The sequence below is a fragment of the Mauremys reevesii genome, linkage group 1 (assembly GCF_016161935.1).
Source record: "Mauremys reevesii isolate NIE-2019 linkage group 1, ASM1616193v1, whole genome shotgun sequence".
Lineage (NCBI taxonomy): Eukaryota > Metazoa > Chordata > Testudines > Geoemydidae > Mauremys > Mauremys reevesii.
This window is the reverse complement of record NC_052623.1, coordinates 45,723,464-45,740,085: the sequence shown is the minus strand read 5'-3', so window position 1 is coordinate 45,740,085 and position 16,622 is coordinate 45,723,464. Positions and strand designations below refer to the sequence as shown.

The window sequence follows — 16,622 nt, the reverse complement described above, 5'->3', positions numbered from 1 at the left end:
CAGGTATATGTTGACTTCAGTATAATCAGTCATAGACAGAATATCAAACATATCATGGCTTTGTTTAAAGTCACTGAGGTTGGTGTGGAAAAACAATCAGAAATATTTTACACCTTTTTGCTATTTTTTAATCTTTTTTTTACCTATTTTACTATGCTGACTGTTCACAGCGTCACATGGCAAAAGCAGAACTCCTAATCTTCTCTCCCCTGTAATTCCTCCCTCCTTCATTCTCAGTCACTAGTGAACAACACCACCATCCTCCCTGTCACTTAGGTCCATAACTTGGGTATCATCTTTGTCTCAGCCCTCTCTATAGATCCTCACATCATTCAGGCTGAGGCTGAGCCTAACCAATTCTTTCTGCATAACCTCTAAGATCTGACCCTTTTATCCACCCCTACAGCTAAAACTCTAGTCCAGGCTCTCCTCATCTGGCATCTTGATTACTACAACATCCTTTTCCCTCACCTTGACAAATGCAAGTTTGCCCTGCCTGTATCTATTCAAAATGCTGCTGCAAAGATCATTTTCCTAGCTCAGTGCTTTGACCATGTCACCTCTTCCTTTGTTTCTCTTTACTGGCTCCTCCTCCTCCTCCTCCATTGCAATCAAACATAAGCTATTTTTCTTCACTTTCAAGACTCTTCGTGGCTTATCCCCACCCTGCCTTTCAGCTGTCATTTAGCATGAGATGTCAACTCCCACCTTTCTTCAGCCTGACATGCAAGCCTCCATCACCCACTTGCACCAGCAGTATCTACACTGGGGCTGCCCCATACTCACCCCTAAGAGCCACTGTAGCTATAGGCAAACTAGGCAACTGCTGCTTAGGATCTGCAGATTTCTCAGAGAAGTGGTGCGGCAGACTAGTCTACCAGGATGTAAATTGCAGAGTACTACAACTGCTCCATGTAGACCCTGCTGGTGCAAATTAAAAGCACCTAGTTTGCATTGATGTACAGGACTATAGTGCATACTGATAAATACTTTTTAGTTTGCACCAGCAAGATCTACATGGGGCAGTTAAAGCAGTACAGATTGGAGTGTTCTGCAATTCACATCGCCTAGACTGGTCTGTGCACTGCTTCTTCCAGAAATCTGCTGCATCTAGGCAGCTGCTGCCCTACACGAATGCCTGTAACTATCACACCCTCTGGGTTGGGGCAAGGCAGCAAAATAAGGACCCTGGAATTAGGATCCTGCATAGATATCATCTTTGGGGAAAGAAACACTAAATGGAGGGAGAAAAATGGGTACTTTTATTGGAGCTGTGAGAAAAATAACTGATTTCAGTATCTGCTGGTAGCATTGTCATAAGCTCAGTATAGTATAGGAATATGAGCTACATTTCAAAGAACTAGGTATGAGCTTAAATCTCTTCAACATAGTATTTAACAGAATGGAAGATGTCATGGGCAATTACAAATTGACTGGGTAATTAAATTAAATAGATTGGGGAGGCAAAGGTCTGTCTAAACATGAAGAAAATATAATGATAAATTAAAACCAAATAGGAGAGTTCCCCCATTCTCTCAGCCTTTCATGAGTAATTTAAATTGTTTAACATAAAATAAGGTTCAGCCATGGGGCTTTTGATCTTTTTAGTTGGTTGTTTTAATAGTTGTGGTTTTTAAAATTCCATAGTAATTTGGAACTGTATATTTGGTACTTAGTACTTTGGTCTGTATATTTATGACAACACTTGTTTGCATTTGGTGCCCAGCCATATGATTGGTGAATGCAAAGCAATTGCTGTTTGTGCTCAAATTGCAAGTTTTTCCATGGGCAAAATTGTGGGTTCAGATATCAAGATTTGGGTTTGAGTCCTCATTGCATCACTCCCCTTTATAGCAGCATAACTCCATCCGTTTAGTTTCTGTAGAGTTACACCAACTTGAAACTGCAGTAACGCAGTGGTGACTCAAACCCTTGGCTTTTGAAAATTCAGCCAATTAAGGGTAAACTCACATGCCACAGAGGTCCATGAGCAATTGCTAATTAACTAATTCTCCCTATTAGCTCTCTGCATTAAGCAGACAAAAAATATCTCATTGTGCACCTTTGTTCATAATCCTGCTCTAGGATAGAAGTCGGTAATCCTATACCATAAAAAAAACCCACCTGATACAATTCCAAATCTCCATATTCTAAACTCAACACCTGAGTAAAATTTGAGACCAGTGTAAAATACTCTTTTGGAATCTTAAATGCTTTATTGAAGTTTGAAGAGAATACTAATGTTGTTAGGTCACCAGTGGGTTTTTTGATTAACTACATGTGTGCTTTGGACTTGCCTTGCTATGTAGTTTACAGTTTGGCATATAAAAGCTGAATTACCCGTGTATTTTTGTTGATACAATATGTGTATTTATTACTAATGTGTGAAGACTCATAATTGCTGCTGCACGGATTTTCAACTGGATAAAATTTACTGGTAAAATATTAGTTAGGTTTTGACTATGGGTGCTTTGTTTTATGGTGACATCACACAGGCTAGATTTTGGAGACTATTTCACACACTATCAACTTCAAATCATTTCTGCGGGGCTCCAACACTATAAAATGTAGGGGCATCACTTTTTGCTCTGTGTTTGTAAAGTGCCTAGCATAATGGGGTCCTGGTCCACGACCAGGGCTCCTAGGCACCACCACAGTACAAATAATAAATACAAATAATTTATGCCTTTTATGTTAAAGAACTAATACAATATTGTACATTCAAGTTATAAACACAGTTTTTGAAATATAAACATTACTTAGTATCTAAATAGTGTTTGTATGGTCATAGCACCATCCAGACATAACTTTACTAATCCTCACAATGCAGCTGTTAGGTAGATGGCTAAGAATCATTTATCCCCATTTTTACAGGTGGGGAAATTGAGAGAAAAGGAGAAATGACATGGCCAAATCTACACAGCGTGTTGGGGCAGAATTAGAACTCACTCTCCTGAGTCCCAGCCCTGCACTCATTTCTCCAGACAGTTCTGCTTTCAGTCAATGAATATTTCTAAATTCTGGAGTTGGTATAAAATGACAAACTTAAAATATTAAATTATTTCAAAGCAAATAAAAATATTATTGGCTCAGCATAGTGATTAATCGAGTTTATTGTTTATCACTGAGGCTTAAGAGGATTCTTTATCAATTAGCTAAATATAAATTATAAAAATTATGTTTATCTTTGAATAGAGTGTAGTTTAAACATGCCTGTTTAAACAGCTTCTACATTATACAGTGTTTACTTCACAAGTTAAAAGTTTTTTTAAAAGCTGCTCATAAGAAGCCCATTAAATGTTTTTCTTAAAACATTATCATAGGGCAGATGCGTAGGATTCTGTTGTTTAACCATCAGCTTTATATAGTCTCTGTCTTTAGCTTGTATGCTGCTATTTGACATTGTCACATCTTTGTTCAGGCTTTTCATTTAAATCGGTGTTTCAAAGGAAAACTCTGGAATTTTCCTTCAAAAGGGGGGGGAAAAACACTTTCACCTTGTAGAAAGGACATGTTGCTATTAAAAAAAAAAACCCCTCTTTTTGGCACAGGGCCCAGCACTACTATCAGTGCAATCTAGCAGCTTGGCAGCTTTGCTTGTTGCCATATTCCCCTTGAGAATTAAAGGAAAGCTATTCTCCGCCTTTTCAAGGCTGCCAAAGGATGAAATACTTTGATCCTTCAGAATAACAGTAGAGTAGTTCTCCTCCCAGGTACTAAATGTGACAAAGCACATTTAATTTATTCATCTTTCATATAAACACTGAAATTTTTCAGTGAAAATCCAAACATTTACTTCAGGTCTTTTATTAATACCAAATAAATCTAACTCTCTCAATTAGACTTCCACATGACAGAGATGCTCGAGAAACAAGTTCACCTCCAGAGCACTGAAAATAGAATCAAAAGTTTTGTTGAACAAATAATGACAAAAGAAAATATTTATTTCTAATAAGTCATATTATTTAATATACAATTAATATGAAACTGAATGTTTTAAATATTCAAAGTTTGATTGTAAAAGTGCAAATATTTCAGATCAATATGCTGATTTTAAAATTCACCATTTAACTTTTAGTACTATTTTATTTCAGGACTGATCTCATATACAGAGTACCTCTTTTTGCTGACAATCCTCACAAGTAAGTATTTTGCGTTATATATTATAATGCAAGAATATTTAATTGCTACTAGCTGCCCAGTAACTTTTCTAATTTTTATGACTTCTAGATTTCTGCATCACAGCCCAACATAAAAAAAAAATTATATTAAGACCAATGGTTACTGCACATTAGGGAATTAATGTAAATGGATACTATGTCAAATGACTGCACTCTGAATCCATCGTGTTATCAGTGATTATTAGTAGCACTTTAAAGATGTTGATAAGCCCTGCCACAAGGGTCAGGAATTGAATAGGTAGCCATTCAAGAGAATTTGGTGGAGGGGAGGGAAGGAGGTATTTTTAACAGTTATTTGTTAGTCAAGTTTGGCAATGAGACGTTTACATCTTAACAAACAGGACTCGCTCAGTAGTATCGCATAGTGTCACCATGAATCGTGTATGAAAAGGAGTATCTGTCATGCACAACACCTCCAAAAATGAGCCTGGGAATTTAAAATCATAATTTTGCTAGACACTAAAAATCAGGGTCTTTATAACACTGGATTGATGGTTTATTACAACAATCTGTAATCCACTAATCCCCCTCATTTTGTCCTATGACTACAGGGATGTTAACAGGCCACATCACCTTGAATGGTCCTTTAAAATATGTATTAACTACATATGTTAAGCAATCTTTTCCACCTTGTATTTAGCTGGGACACTCTTAGTACTGTCCCCAGACCTGAAGACGAGCTCTGGGTATCTTGAAAGCTTGTCTCTTTCACCAACAGAAGTTGGTCCAGTAAAAGATATTACTTCATCTACCGTCTCTCTAATATTCACATACTAAGGTGTATAAAGGACACTAGATAGACAGCAGTAGTTCACAACATTATTGTTTTGGAACCCATCATGTTCCTTCATACCATGCCCTCAGACAATTGCTGACATAACTCCATTTTTTAATCCATTTTCTTCTAATTCCCTCCCTCCTCTCTGTTCCATTTCTCTTCTTTGTTTTTTTTCTCTCTCACATATATATATTTTGCTGACTCTTCTGCTTGCCCTGTTGTCTGCTGATTACTTCAGTAGCCCTCCTCTCCATTTCCAGCCGCCACTTACCAAAGATGTGGAAACTATTCATTGTGTTACACAAGGCTGGGCTGAAAAGAACAGGGAAAAGATGTTTGGGCTGGCAGGTAGTTCTTTGAGCCTGCAGTCCTGGACATGAAAAGTACTATTGCAGCCACTTTCATGAGGGGCTACAGTGGGAAAAGGGAGTGAGTGCAGGTGGCTTTCAAGAGAGCCATTTGCTGCTTTAGCTGCAAATATAATGGCACTCTTTGCTGGGTCTGTTGGGGTGACCTTGGGTCTTTTAGCTTTCCTCACAGACACTGATCCTGGCCTGTGCGCCATACATGCCACCCCTCTGTACCACTCTGGTGGTCTGTCCCTCAAGCTGGGAAATATTAAAAGTCAGGGAGAGCTTTCAAAGACAAAATGGATATAATGGGCATTATGAAGTGAGGCCTTTGGCTAGCTGTGATACATTCCAATTATATAACCATATAGGCCCAGTTTTGTTAGCCAGTATACTCTTTCTCAAACCATTAGACTCACAAAAGCAGGAGAAAACCAAAATTCTTAGCTCTCTTGATGTCAGTGGATGATGGACATACATCCTCATGGACCTCTCTGCAGCATTCAGCACTCTCAACCATGAGATACTGCTGTCTTACCCAAGAGAGGTGATTGCACTAAAATGATTTTGCTTGAAGGATGCATCCAGAGAACCGTGATGGAAAATGACATCTTTCCCACTAGCCCCCTCACTTTGTAGAGGGCCTCAAGCATTGATTCTCTCTCCAGTTCTATTTACCATCTACATACAGCCACTAGGTGAACTGGAAAGATAACATGGACTTGAGTGCCAGCAGTATGCAGATGACACACAGAGCTACCTATCTTTCACCTCTTGTAACCATACCGGTACAACCAAGATGGCCCTGAGCTTGATCAGGTCATGGATGAAACTGAATTCAGGCAAGACAGAGGTTATGATGGTGGGCAGAGGAAAGCACCTCCTGGCTGGACTATAGCAATGCAATATACATGGCATGAAGCAATCATCCTTCAGGAAACTCTAGCTAATACAGATCACAACATTGTGCATGGTGTCAGTATAAACTAATCCATCATACAAATATACTGCCTCCCTCCTCGAGTAGTGACCCTCCAGTGCCACAACTAATGGCCCAATAATTTTGAATGTGAGCAATACTAAATGCACAATAGTTATTCAAAAGTGTTTCCAAACAGATGGTAATTGCCTAGAAGGATTCTGGTTGAGTAATGTCCTACATAAAGCAGGGGGGAAAAGTAAGGTCACCTCTTACATATGAAAATAGTCATTTTCAAGATAGGCTACCTTGATCACTACTGGTATTTAAGAAAAGGAAAACATTCTTCCATGCAAATAGAAATACCAGCCAGGGGTTTACTGAATCCAGAAGTGGCAGACAGGATCTAGCTCCACAGGAAAAATGTGAAACTAATTTATTTGTTGCAAAACAAATCAGGCAGTGGATAGTCATAAGCACATTAAAAAAAGAGAACCCTATAGCAGCATCAATATTCTTATATAGTATGTTTTAATTAAAATCAGATAGCAGAAGATTCAGTTTCTTTATATTCAGTTAGGCTGAGAATTAAAACCAATGTCGATGCATTGGATCAAATAAGAAGGAAATGAAGCAGCTTCAAAGCAAGCAATTCTTCACATTTTCAGACAATCAAATGACATTATTTCCAGGGTATATCATATAGGAATGGATTGAACTTCAAAAACAAAGGAACCTATTTATACAGGATGAATCCAATGTTAATTTTGCTTCTGAAGTTACACAAAAGGTTATCATGTACGTCATTCTGAAAGCAAATGTCAGCAAGGGTTAGTGCTTCCATCTGTATCTAATATCTATCCCATATCAATCAGTTCTTGATATTTCATAATTAAGTAGCCTATGTGTGTATGATTCTTTAATTATTACTAGATACAATCAGATTATTCGAAGAAGCTCTGTGAGGCTTTATTTACCTTTTTAATGAGATTTTCCCAACCCCACACAGTTATTCTCTAGATCTGCTATCCTCTTGTACTACCCCTCTATCAGCTAAGATATTCCCAGTTTCTGTGCACCTGGACTGATATGAAATCCAGTATCTGGGTAAAAAGGGCCTGCATTGAAAATATTTCTTCATGATAAATGGAGGCCTTATTTTACCTATTGCAGTACTTGCTTCCGACTCAGACATGCCTCATGTCACCGCAATTATCTTTTGTTCAGTGCCAAGGCTTAGTTAATGGTATACACCTGGTTAGTCTCTGCTATGGGTTGTGAACAGCTAAAAGCCAGCATTTCTTTCCTGGTGAGTGACTCCAGGAGCTGAGCATACCATCTCTATCAAAAAATTTATTCCAGTTAGCCCATTATAAAAGTTAGAGATAATTAATGCTGTTTTGCTGTGCAGGACCAAATGGAACCTACACTTGTGGCTAATATGCAGGTCTGATCAGATTTTTTCAGTTTTGCCTGACAGTGTAATTAAATACAAATATATTTGAGATCTTCTTTGAACCACATTTACATTATAAAATGCATACCATTGGCATTACATCATATCAGATAAGTGTGTCTTCTTGGGGACTGTATGAGCAGTTCTCGCCTGTATATTTTACGTCAGGCTACTTTCTTATCTGTAAATTACAACACAGATTACATGAATCATTTTACAATAAATCATTACACTTTTATTCTCTAATGTTTTTATGGGATATGCTCTTATTATTATTGAACCAGAGAACTCTCTGGTGTGGTTTCAAAAATAAAATCATAGGAGAGAGAACCAACCAGTTTTCGTTCTAGTTAGGTACACACACTGTAATGATATTTGTCAAATAATAGTACAAGGTTTTGGTTGTGGAATTTGGAAAAGGCTGGTGGCTGGTTGGGTATATAAGATAATATATATATAGATATATTATTAGATTCACTGTTTGGAGTAAAAAGAGGCAAAAAAAGTTTTCACTCTAAATGTTTTTTCTCAAAGCATGTTAGAAAAAGCATGTTAGAAAAAAAAAAAGTCACGTTTTTTTTTTTTCAAACTAAAAAAAAAAAAAAAACAAAAAAAAAAAAGGATTACATTTCATTGACCTTGGAGACCACATTGTATTCAGTAAACTACCCCAGAGAACTATAGGAGATGTATGTTGATGGTTTGAATGCATTGAGAGCATGCCTCCCCAGATATAGTGGGGATGTGTGATATGCAATCACTTGCAATTCAGCTTCAGTTCATCTAGTCTGCCTGTTCTGCTAGTCTGGGCTCCTGGGCAGGCTGGTGAGTGACCCACAGGTGAATCAGGTAAGAAGTAGTTCAGAGAAGTAGTTCAGAGAGTTCTGTTCTTGAAATTGTCCTGATAGATAAGGGGCAGCAATTTGGTGAAAGAAATGCAGTGCACGTTTTTGCAAACTATTTGCATCATTTCATTAAAAAATAGGTATTGGAGAATAAAATACACAGTGTGCTGAAAGGGGAAGAATTGGAGCTCAAATGTATAGAGAGATTCTATTGAGAAAAAAAAATACTTGGGCTGGCTCAGGACCCTGTGGCTAGTTCCCATGCCTCCTAGCTGAAAGAACTGGGTTTGATTTACAAACTGGATTTGATTTACAAACCCAATCTCTTGCTTCTCAGGGCAGTAGAGACTGAAGATAATTGTGTATAGCATGCTTAGTTTCTGAGAGGAAGAAGTACCTGAGACCACTCTACAGTGATTCTTCTGACCAATTTGGGAATATTGATTGGCTTTGGAGATTTTTTCCAGCTCTTCTTAGCATGAAAGTAGGTACAGGACATAGAGCTAGAACTTAAGATGGTCAGTGGCAATGGAGAAAATGGGGAAACAGGCTGAGGATCATAGGAAGAGAATCTAGGGCATTAAGATGGACTGAATTTTCAGAACAGGTGAGAACAGATCAAGATATTCTGCTATATATAGGTACTATTAGCATTTCATTACCCATATCCCTATCTTTTGAAATGGATATAAAACAGTGTTTTCTAACATTCACATAATAGTTGCGTAGGATAATATGGTTTGGGAATTCAAAGCATCTGTTCAATTATGGAAAACTGCAGGTGATAATTCTGCTGCATTAATTATTTATAAGCAAATGTATATGTATTTTTAACACTTCATTGCAGAACCACAAACTGGATTTCATATTGCTTTTAAAATGTTGGATGCAGATGGCAATGAACAAGTTGAAAAAAAGGAGTTCTTTAAGGTATGTAAATACATATTCATTTTTGAAGTCTACAAATTTTCTATAAATTATATCCACCAAATGAACAGTACATGAAAAATCTTCAAGTGTAGTCTTTTGCATCTAATCTGTGATCACATCTTACAATACAGAGAGCTATATTTGCTAATACACTTTATTTATATGAAAGGAATATATAAAAAAGCATCACCACAGAGTTTAAAAGTAGTTATGTCATGTTTGAAGTTAACTTTTATAAGCCCTACCTTTCATCCATATCTGCAGATCTCTGTATAGTAGTAGTAGTTGCCCCAAATTTGACCTACCTTAATGTATCAGCTGGGGAAAGTCTCCAATTTCTAAATATTGACTTTAAAAAAGTCACTCTCTGATTTGTTTTAAATTGGATTGTGCTGTTCCACAATAGTAAACAAAGATTGTTCCCAACCTAATATATAATGTAGGTGGGGGAAAGAAACTACATTTTTATTTGAAACACAAATGGGGGAAAGTGTTCCACAAATAGAAAAAGAAAACTGTGAAAGACACTTATTTTAAAGCTTTTACGAGAGTATCATTAATTTTGTAGAGTATAAAAAATTATAGTAAATATTCAATTGGGTCCTTACAGGAAAATATATCTTAAATATTCAAGTCAAAAATAGGAAACCTGAACACTTTTTATGCACTCTCATTGTGATCTCCTATTACACGACTGTAGATAAGATTTTAAAAGAAGCAGAAATGACTGCTGTCCTCTTTTATGAATTAGTCTCCAACATTACCCTAACGATAAACAGCACTGTGATCAAAGTCAGAAATACAGTAAAATTCACTTAACCTGAACCTTGATAATTGGCAAGCCCGCTTGATTGGGAAGATTGCCAAGGATTCAGTGGAATGTATTTCAATGACTTTAAACATTGGGATAATGGCACACCAATTGCTAGTATAAATTTCTCACTGTGCTGCCCTTTGTTCATTTCATGCTGTTTCCCAGATCAATTATGATTGTTAAGAGTGTCTTGCCTTAATATTGCTTTAGAACATATTTTAATGCTTTGGAGTACCTTTTTAAAGCAATTCCTGAAACTAAACAGTGTTTCCCAGTGCAGTGTGTTCCCATGAACCTCTAATAATTGAGACAATTGCTTAATTTTGGTACATTTGTTTCTCTCTGTTTGTGCCAGTTAGGAGGATTCTACTGAACTATTCAGATATAAATTGCACAAACAAATCATAGAATCATAGGACTGGAAGGGACCTCAAGAGGTCATCTGGTCCAGTCCCCTGCACTCGTGACAGGACTAAGTGTTATCTAGACCATTTCTGACAGGTGTTTGTCTAACCTGCTCCAGTGGCCAAGTTCCATTCAGTACCATTTGCAAAGTATAGGCCCAATTTTGCAAGGTGCTTGAGTGCCCTCAATTCTCTGCAGGTCCTGTGTGCAAGCTCTTCCAGGTGTGAAAAAGTTATTCTAGCAAACTGTTCACATCATTATTCTGCTGATGAAAAATAAAGCCAAATTACAAAACATCCATTTTCTTTTTGCATTTGTCATTCTTACCCACTGGTTCTGATAATCATCCAACAGGATTGTATCAGAGCAATTAAAATACATACTGATCAGTGAAATGTGTCTATTCCAGCTACTGTTTTTTTAAGCTGAACAATACAGAACATTGATAACATACAGATATGGATAAGTCCGTTAAAGATGAAAGTCTGTGCTTTTTTTTTTTTTTTCTGGTCTGGCTGCCTGCAGTGCCAGTGCATTAAAAGGTCACTTTACCACTACTTTCTTTTATTGTGTACTGCTGCAGGAAAGCAAGCAAGAAAATTCTGGTTAAGTATATTGCAAGTCTCTCTTCATGTTGTACGTGTTAAATCACATATCTGATTTCCATGTTTCAATCAGTTCTGATTGAATTATCCAATATTAACAACTGAAAGTTATCAAAATAGGCAGCAATACAAATCAGTACAAAAATTAGAATCTTCGAGAGGGAATCATATTAAGTGAATGTCATTGTAGTAAGAAAAATTAAGTTACTTTGCATGTCATTAGGTTTCATTAGGGCTGTCAAGCGATTTAAAAAATTAATTGTGATTAATAGCACAATTAAAAAATTAATCACAATCGTGCATATAATCTCACTGTTAAACAATAATAGAATACCATTTATTTAAATATTTTTTGTTTTCTACATTTTCAAATATTCTGATTTCAGTTACAGCACAGAATACAAAATGTACAGTGCTCACTTCGTATTTATTTTTGATTACAAGTATTTGTGCTGCAAAAAAAAATAGTATATTTCAGTTCACCTAATACAAGTACTGTAATGCAACCTTTTTATCATGAAAGTTGAACTTAAAAATGTAGAATTATGTACAAAAAATAACTGCATTCAAAAAATAAAACAATGTAAAACTTTAGCGCCTACAAGTCTAATCAGTCTTACTTCTTGTTCAGCCAATTGCTCAGCCAAACAAGTTTGTTTACATTTACAGAAGATAATACTGCCCGCTTGTTGTTTACAGTGTCACCTGAAAGTGAGAACAGGCGTTCGCATGGCAGTGTTGTAGCCAGCATTGCAAGATATTTATGTGCCAAATCCGCTAAAGATTCATGTGTCCTTTCATCTTCAACCATCATTCCAAAGGACATGCATCCATGCTGATAACAGGTTCTGCTCAATATTGATCCAAAACAGTGCAGACCAGTGCATGTTCACTTCCATCATCTGAGTCAGATGCCACCAGCAGAAGGTTGGTTTTCTTTTTTGATGGTTTGGGTGCTGTAGTTTCTGCATCACAGTGTTGCTCTTTTAAGACTGAAAGTATGCTCCACACCTCGTCCCTCTCAGATTTTGGAAGGCACTTCAAATTCTTAAACCTTGGGTTGAGTGCTGTAGCTATCTTTAGAAATCTCACATTGGTACCTTCTTTGTGTTTTGTCAAATCTGCAATGAAAGTGTTCTTAAAACGAACAACATGCTGAGACTGCTATAACATCCGAGACTGCTATAACATGAAATACATGGCAGAATGCAGGTGAAACAGGGCAGGAAACATACTATTCTCCCCCAAGGAGTTCAGTCAAAATTTAATTAACGGATTATTTTTTTAACTAGCGTCATCAGCATGGAAGCATCTCCTCTGGAATGGTGGCCGAAGCATGAAGGGGCATACAAATGTTTAGCATATCTGGCACGTAAATACCTTGCAATGCTGTCTACAAAAGTGCCATACGAACGCCTGTTCTTATTTTCAGGTGACGTAAATAAAAAGCCAGCAGCATTATCTCCCGTAAATGTAAACAAACTTGTTTGTCTGAGCAATTGGCCGAACAAGAAGTAGGACTGAGTCGACATGTAAGCTCTGAAGTTTTACATTGTTTTGTTTTTGAGTGCAGTTATATAACAAAAAAATCTACATTTGTAAGTTGCACTTTCACAATAAAGAGATTGCACTATGGTACTTGTATGAGGTGAATTGAAAAATACTATTTCTTTTGTTTATAATTTTTGCAAATATTTATAATAAAAAATAATATAAAGTGAGCACTGTACACTTGGTATTCTGTGTTGCAATAGAAATCAATATATTTGAAAATGTAGGAAAACATCCAAAAATATTTAATAAATTTCAATTGGTATTCTATTGTTTAACAATGTGATTAAAACTGCAATTGCGATTAATTTTTTTAATCGTGATTAATTTTTTTTTAGTTAATCACATGAGTTACCTGCGATTAATTGACAGCCCTACTTTTGATATTGTATTAAGGAATTAAAATGGAAGTTGTAAGAGCACAGAAAATGTAATCTAAACCCATAAAAGTCATTAAATTCAAAATTGTCCTTAAGGATCCTCAGAGGATTGCTTCATCAGGCAAATAGTTACGGAAATTGGATGTTTGTTTTTTTGTCCCCTCTCCCCGCAGAATGGTCTTGTTTTGGGGGGAGGGTGGAACAAACCCCATGTGGGTACAGAGCAGGAAAAGGAAAACAATCTCTGCAGTCACAGAGGGAATCTTCTCATGTGGTTAGATATCAAACATTTATGAGAGGTGAATATTTTAAAGTGTTCATTTCTGGGCAGCACTAGTTTGCTAGACTCAAAACTAAGAATTTATCATCAGGCCTTTAGACTTTGCATATCAGTTGTAAATGCACTGATGAAAGAATATCCTGGTCCTCAAACTTTTAGAATGTTAAAAATGAAAACTGTTACGTAAACACGATTAGTCTGCCTGAATCAAGTGTCTATATAGCTTACAAATTAACAAACTAAATGTCTGTATAGCTAACAAAAATTTACACACCCCTGTTGTGTCACAGTTAGTTTCAAAAGAAACTAAGTCACAACTATTTTTGAGTTTCTTTTGCCTGTTTCACAACTTTTCCTCCTCCTGAGTTTCTTTTATTGCAGTCTCCTCTCAGTGTTATAATGTGTTTATTATCTACAGAGTCTCACTGATTGACCCAGCAAGTGTTGTTTTGATACTACTGTCTCTTTTCTTTTCCAGTTATATAATGACCAAAAGGCTTCTCTGTGTCATGGAAAATAGATTTTCTTTGTTGGAACATTACTTTCAATCTATTTCCCAGTAATGTAAATCAGATTTGAGGCAGTCTCTCTGGTAGCACGATCAAAGGAGGAGAGTGTGTGCACTGTCTCCCTCACTGGTTGAGTCACAATTACTCCTGGTTCTGAATGTGCTGGGAAAGGTCTGCTCCATCACCTGGTAAATGGGCCGATGTCCCTTATAGAATCAGAAGGTTAGGGTTGGAAGAGACCTCAGGAGGTCATCTAGTCCAACCCCTTGCTCAAAGCAGGACCAACCCCAACAAAATCATCCCAGCCACGGCTTTGTCAAGCCAGGTCTTAAAAACCTCTAAGGATGGAGATTCCACCACCTCCTTAGGTATCCCATTCCAGTGCTTCACCACCCACCTAGTGAAATAGTTTTTTCTAATATCTAACCTAGACCTCCCCCACTGCAACTTGAGACCATTGCTTCTTGTTCTGACATCTGCCACCACTGAGAACAGCCTACTTCCATCCTCCTTGGAAACCCCCATCAGGTAGTGAAGGCTGCTATCAAATCCCCCCTCACTCTTCTCTTCTACAGACTAAATAAGCCCAGTTCCCTTAGCCTCTCCTCGTAAGTCATGTGCCCCAGCCCCCTAATCATTTTTGTTGCCAATTTGTCCATGTCCTTTCTATAGTGGGGGGCCCAAAACTGGATGCAATACTCCAGATTTGGCCTCACTTGTGCCAAATAGAGAGGAATAATCACTTCTCTCGATTTGCTGGCAAAGCTCCTACTAATGCAGCCCAATATGTCATTAACCTTCTTGGCAACAAGGGCACGCTGTTGACTCAGGCCTGGTCTACACTAGGACTTTAAGTCAAATTTAGCAGCGTTAATTCGAACTAACCGCTCAACCGTCCACACCAGGAAGCCATTTAATTCTAACTAGAGGGCTCTTTAGTTCGAATTTGGTACTCCACCCCGACAGGTGGAGTAGCGCTAAATTCGACATGGCTAGCTCGAATTAGGCTAGGTGAGAATGCTAATCGAACTTAGTAGCTCCGGGAGCTATCCCACACTGCACCACTCTGTTGACGCTCTGGACAGCAGTCCGAGCTTGGATGCTCTGACCAGCCACACAGGAAACGACCTGGGAAAATTTGAATTCCTTTTCCTGTCTGGGCACTTTGAATCTGACGTCCTGGTTGGACATCGGGGCGAGCTCCGCAGCACCTGCAACGATGCAGAGCTCTCCAGCAGAGGAGTCCGGGCAATCCAAGAATAGAAAGAGGTCCCCAGCATGGACTGACTGGGAAGTCATGGATCTGATCGCTGTGTGGGGTGAGGAGTCTGTGCTCTCGGAGCTGCGCTCCAACAAGCGGAATGCAAAGACCTTCGAGAAGGTCTCCAAAGCCATGATAGACAAAGGATACAGCCGGGATGCGATGCAGTGCCGCGTGAAAGTCAAGGACCTGAGACAAGGTTACCAAAAAGTCAGAGCGGCAAACGGACGCTCCGGAGCACAGCCCCAGACATGCCGCTTCTACGAGGCACTGCATGCCATTCTCGGTGGGTCTGCCACCACTGCCCCACCAGTGACCGTGGACTCTGAGGATGGCATAGTGTACCTGGACAGTTCCTCGGCGATGTTCGCCGATGGGGAAGATGAGGAAGGGTTTGTGGAGGACGGCGCAGGTGACAGCGAACACAATACCGCTTGCCCTGACAGCCAGGATCTCTTCATCACCCTCACAGAGATCCCCTACCAACCGTCCCCGCCCATTAACCCGGACTCAGAATCAGGGGAAGGATCAGGTGGTAAGTGCTATAAACATGGAAACATTTATTTTTTTAAAAACAGGTATAGAAAAAATAGAAATACTATATAAAAAATTTTCAATGTCAAACTATATAAAAAGTAGGTCCACACATATAGGGATTGAACAATAATCCTCTTGGGACAGTTCAACAAAGCTCTCAGAGAGCTGCTCGAAAAGCCTCCGCAGGAGGTTCCTGGGGAGAGGTGCCTTATTTGGTGCTCCGTGGAAGCACACTCTTCCGTGCCAGGCCATCCTAATGTAAAGGGGAATCATCGCCTCCACAAGCATGGCAGCATATGGTCCTGGTCTGTGCAGGGCTTCTCTTAGCATCCGCTCTCTCTGACTCCGAGTGACCTGCCTCAGGGTAATGTCGTTCTGGAAGTGCTGCATCTAATTAGGGCAATTAGTGTACTGTTACTATTGTGAATGGTAGACTTTTACTTTGCATAAGAATGACCCTCGCTTAACAGCCACGTGTTGGAGGCCACAGAGGAAAAGCATTCAGTGATCTTTCCCGTGCACTGCCGGGAGGGGCTGGAAAAGGCTCAGACTTTATGCTTTCCAGATTGCCTTTAGCGGGAGGGCACAGCTATCCATTAACTGTTAAGCAGACTCTACTGTAAGGCTTACCAGGACTGGCTGCTAGATGGATTCAGCTGTCCCTCCCCGCTTGGCATCTGTCCTGTGCAAGACCGCAACCACTGAAAGCGTATTCCGAAATCTCGAACTTGTCCTGAGATCTCGTGAGACTAGGTGCCCTGTATGGTCTTGTTCACAGAAACTGACTAGATTGTGTTCACTGTTCGCAAACATGTATCTGT

The 16,622-nt window shown here is 38.6% G+C and overlaps 1 protein-coding gene across 3 annotated transcripts in view; it reads left to right on the top strand.

Annotated features, from left to right (window-relative positions):
- Nucleotides 1-16,622, top strand: part of MICU2 (mitochondrial calcium uptake 2) — a 256,675-nt gene that overhangs the window by 202,980 nt on the left and 37,073 nt on the right. For all 3 annotated transcript variants that reach the window (XM_039492545.1, XM_039492554.1, XM_039492560.1), the window contains 2 exons: nt 4,095-4,142; nt 9,377-9,459. In XM_039492545.1, coding sequence (XP_039348479.1) covers nt 4,095-4,142; nt 9,377-9,459 — 131 coding nt within the window. The remainder of the gene's footprint in view (nt 1-4,094; nt 4,143-9,376; nt 9,460-16,622) is intronic.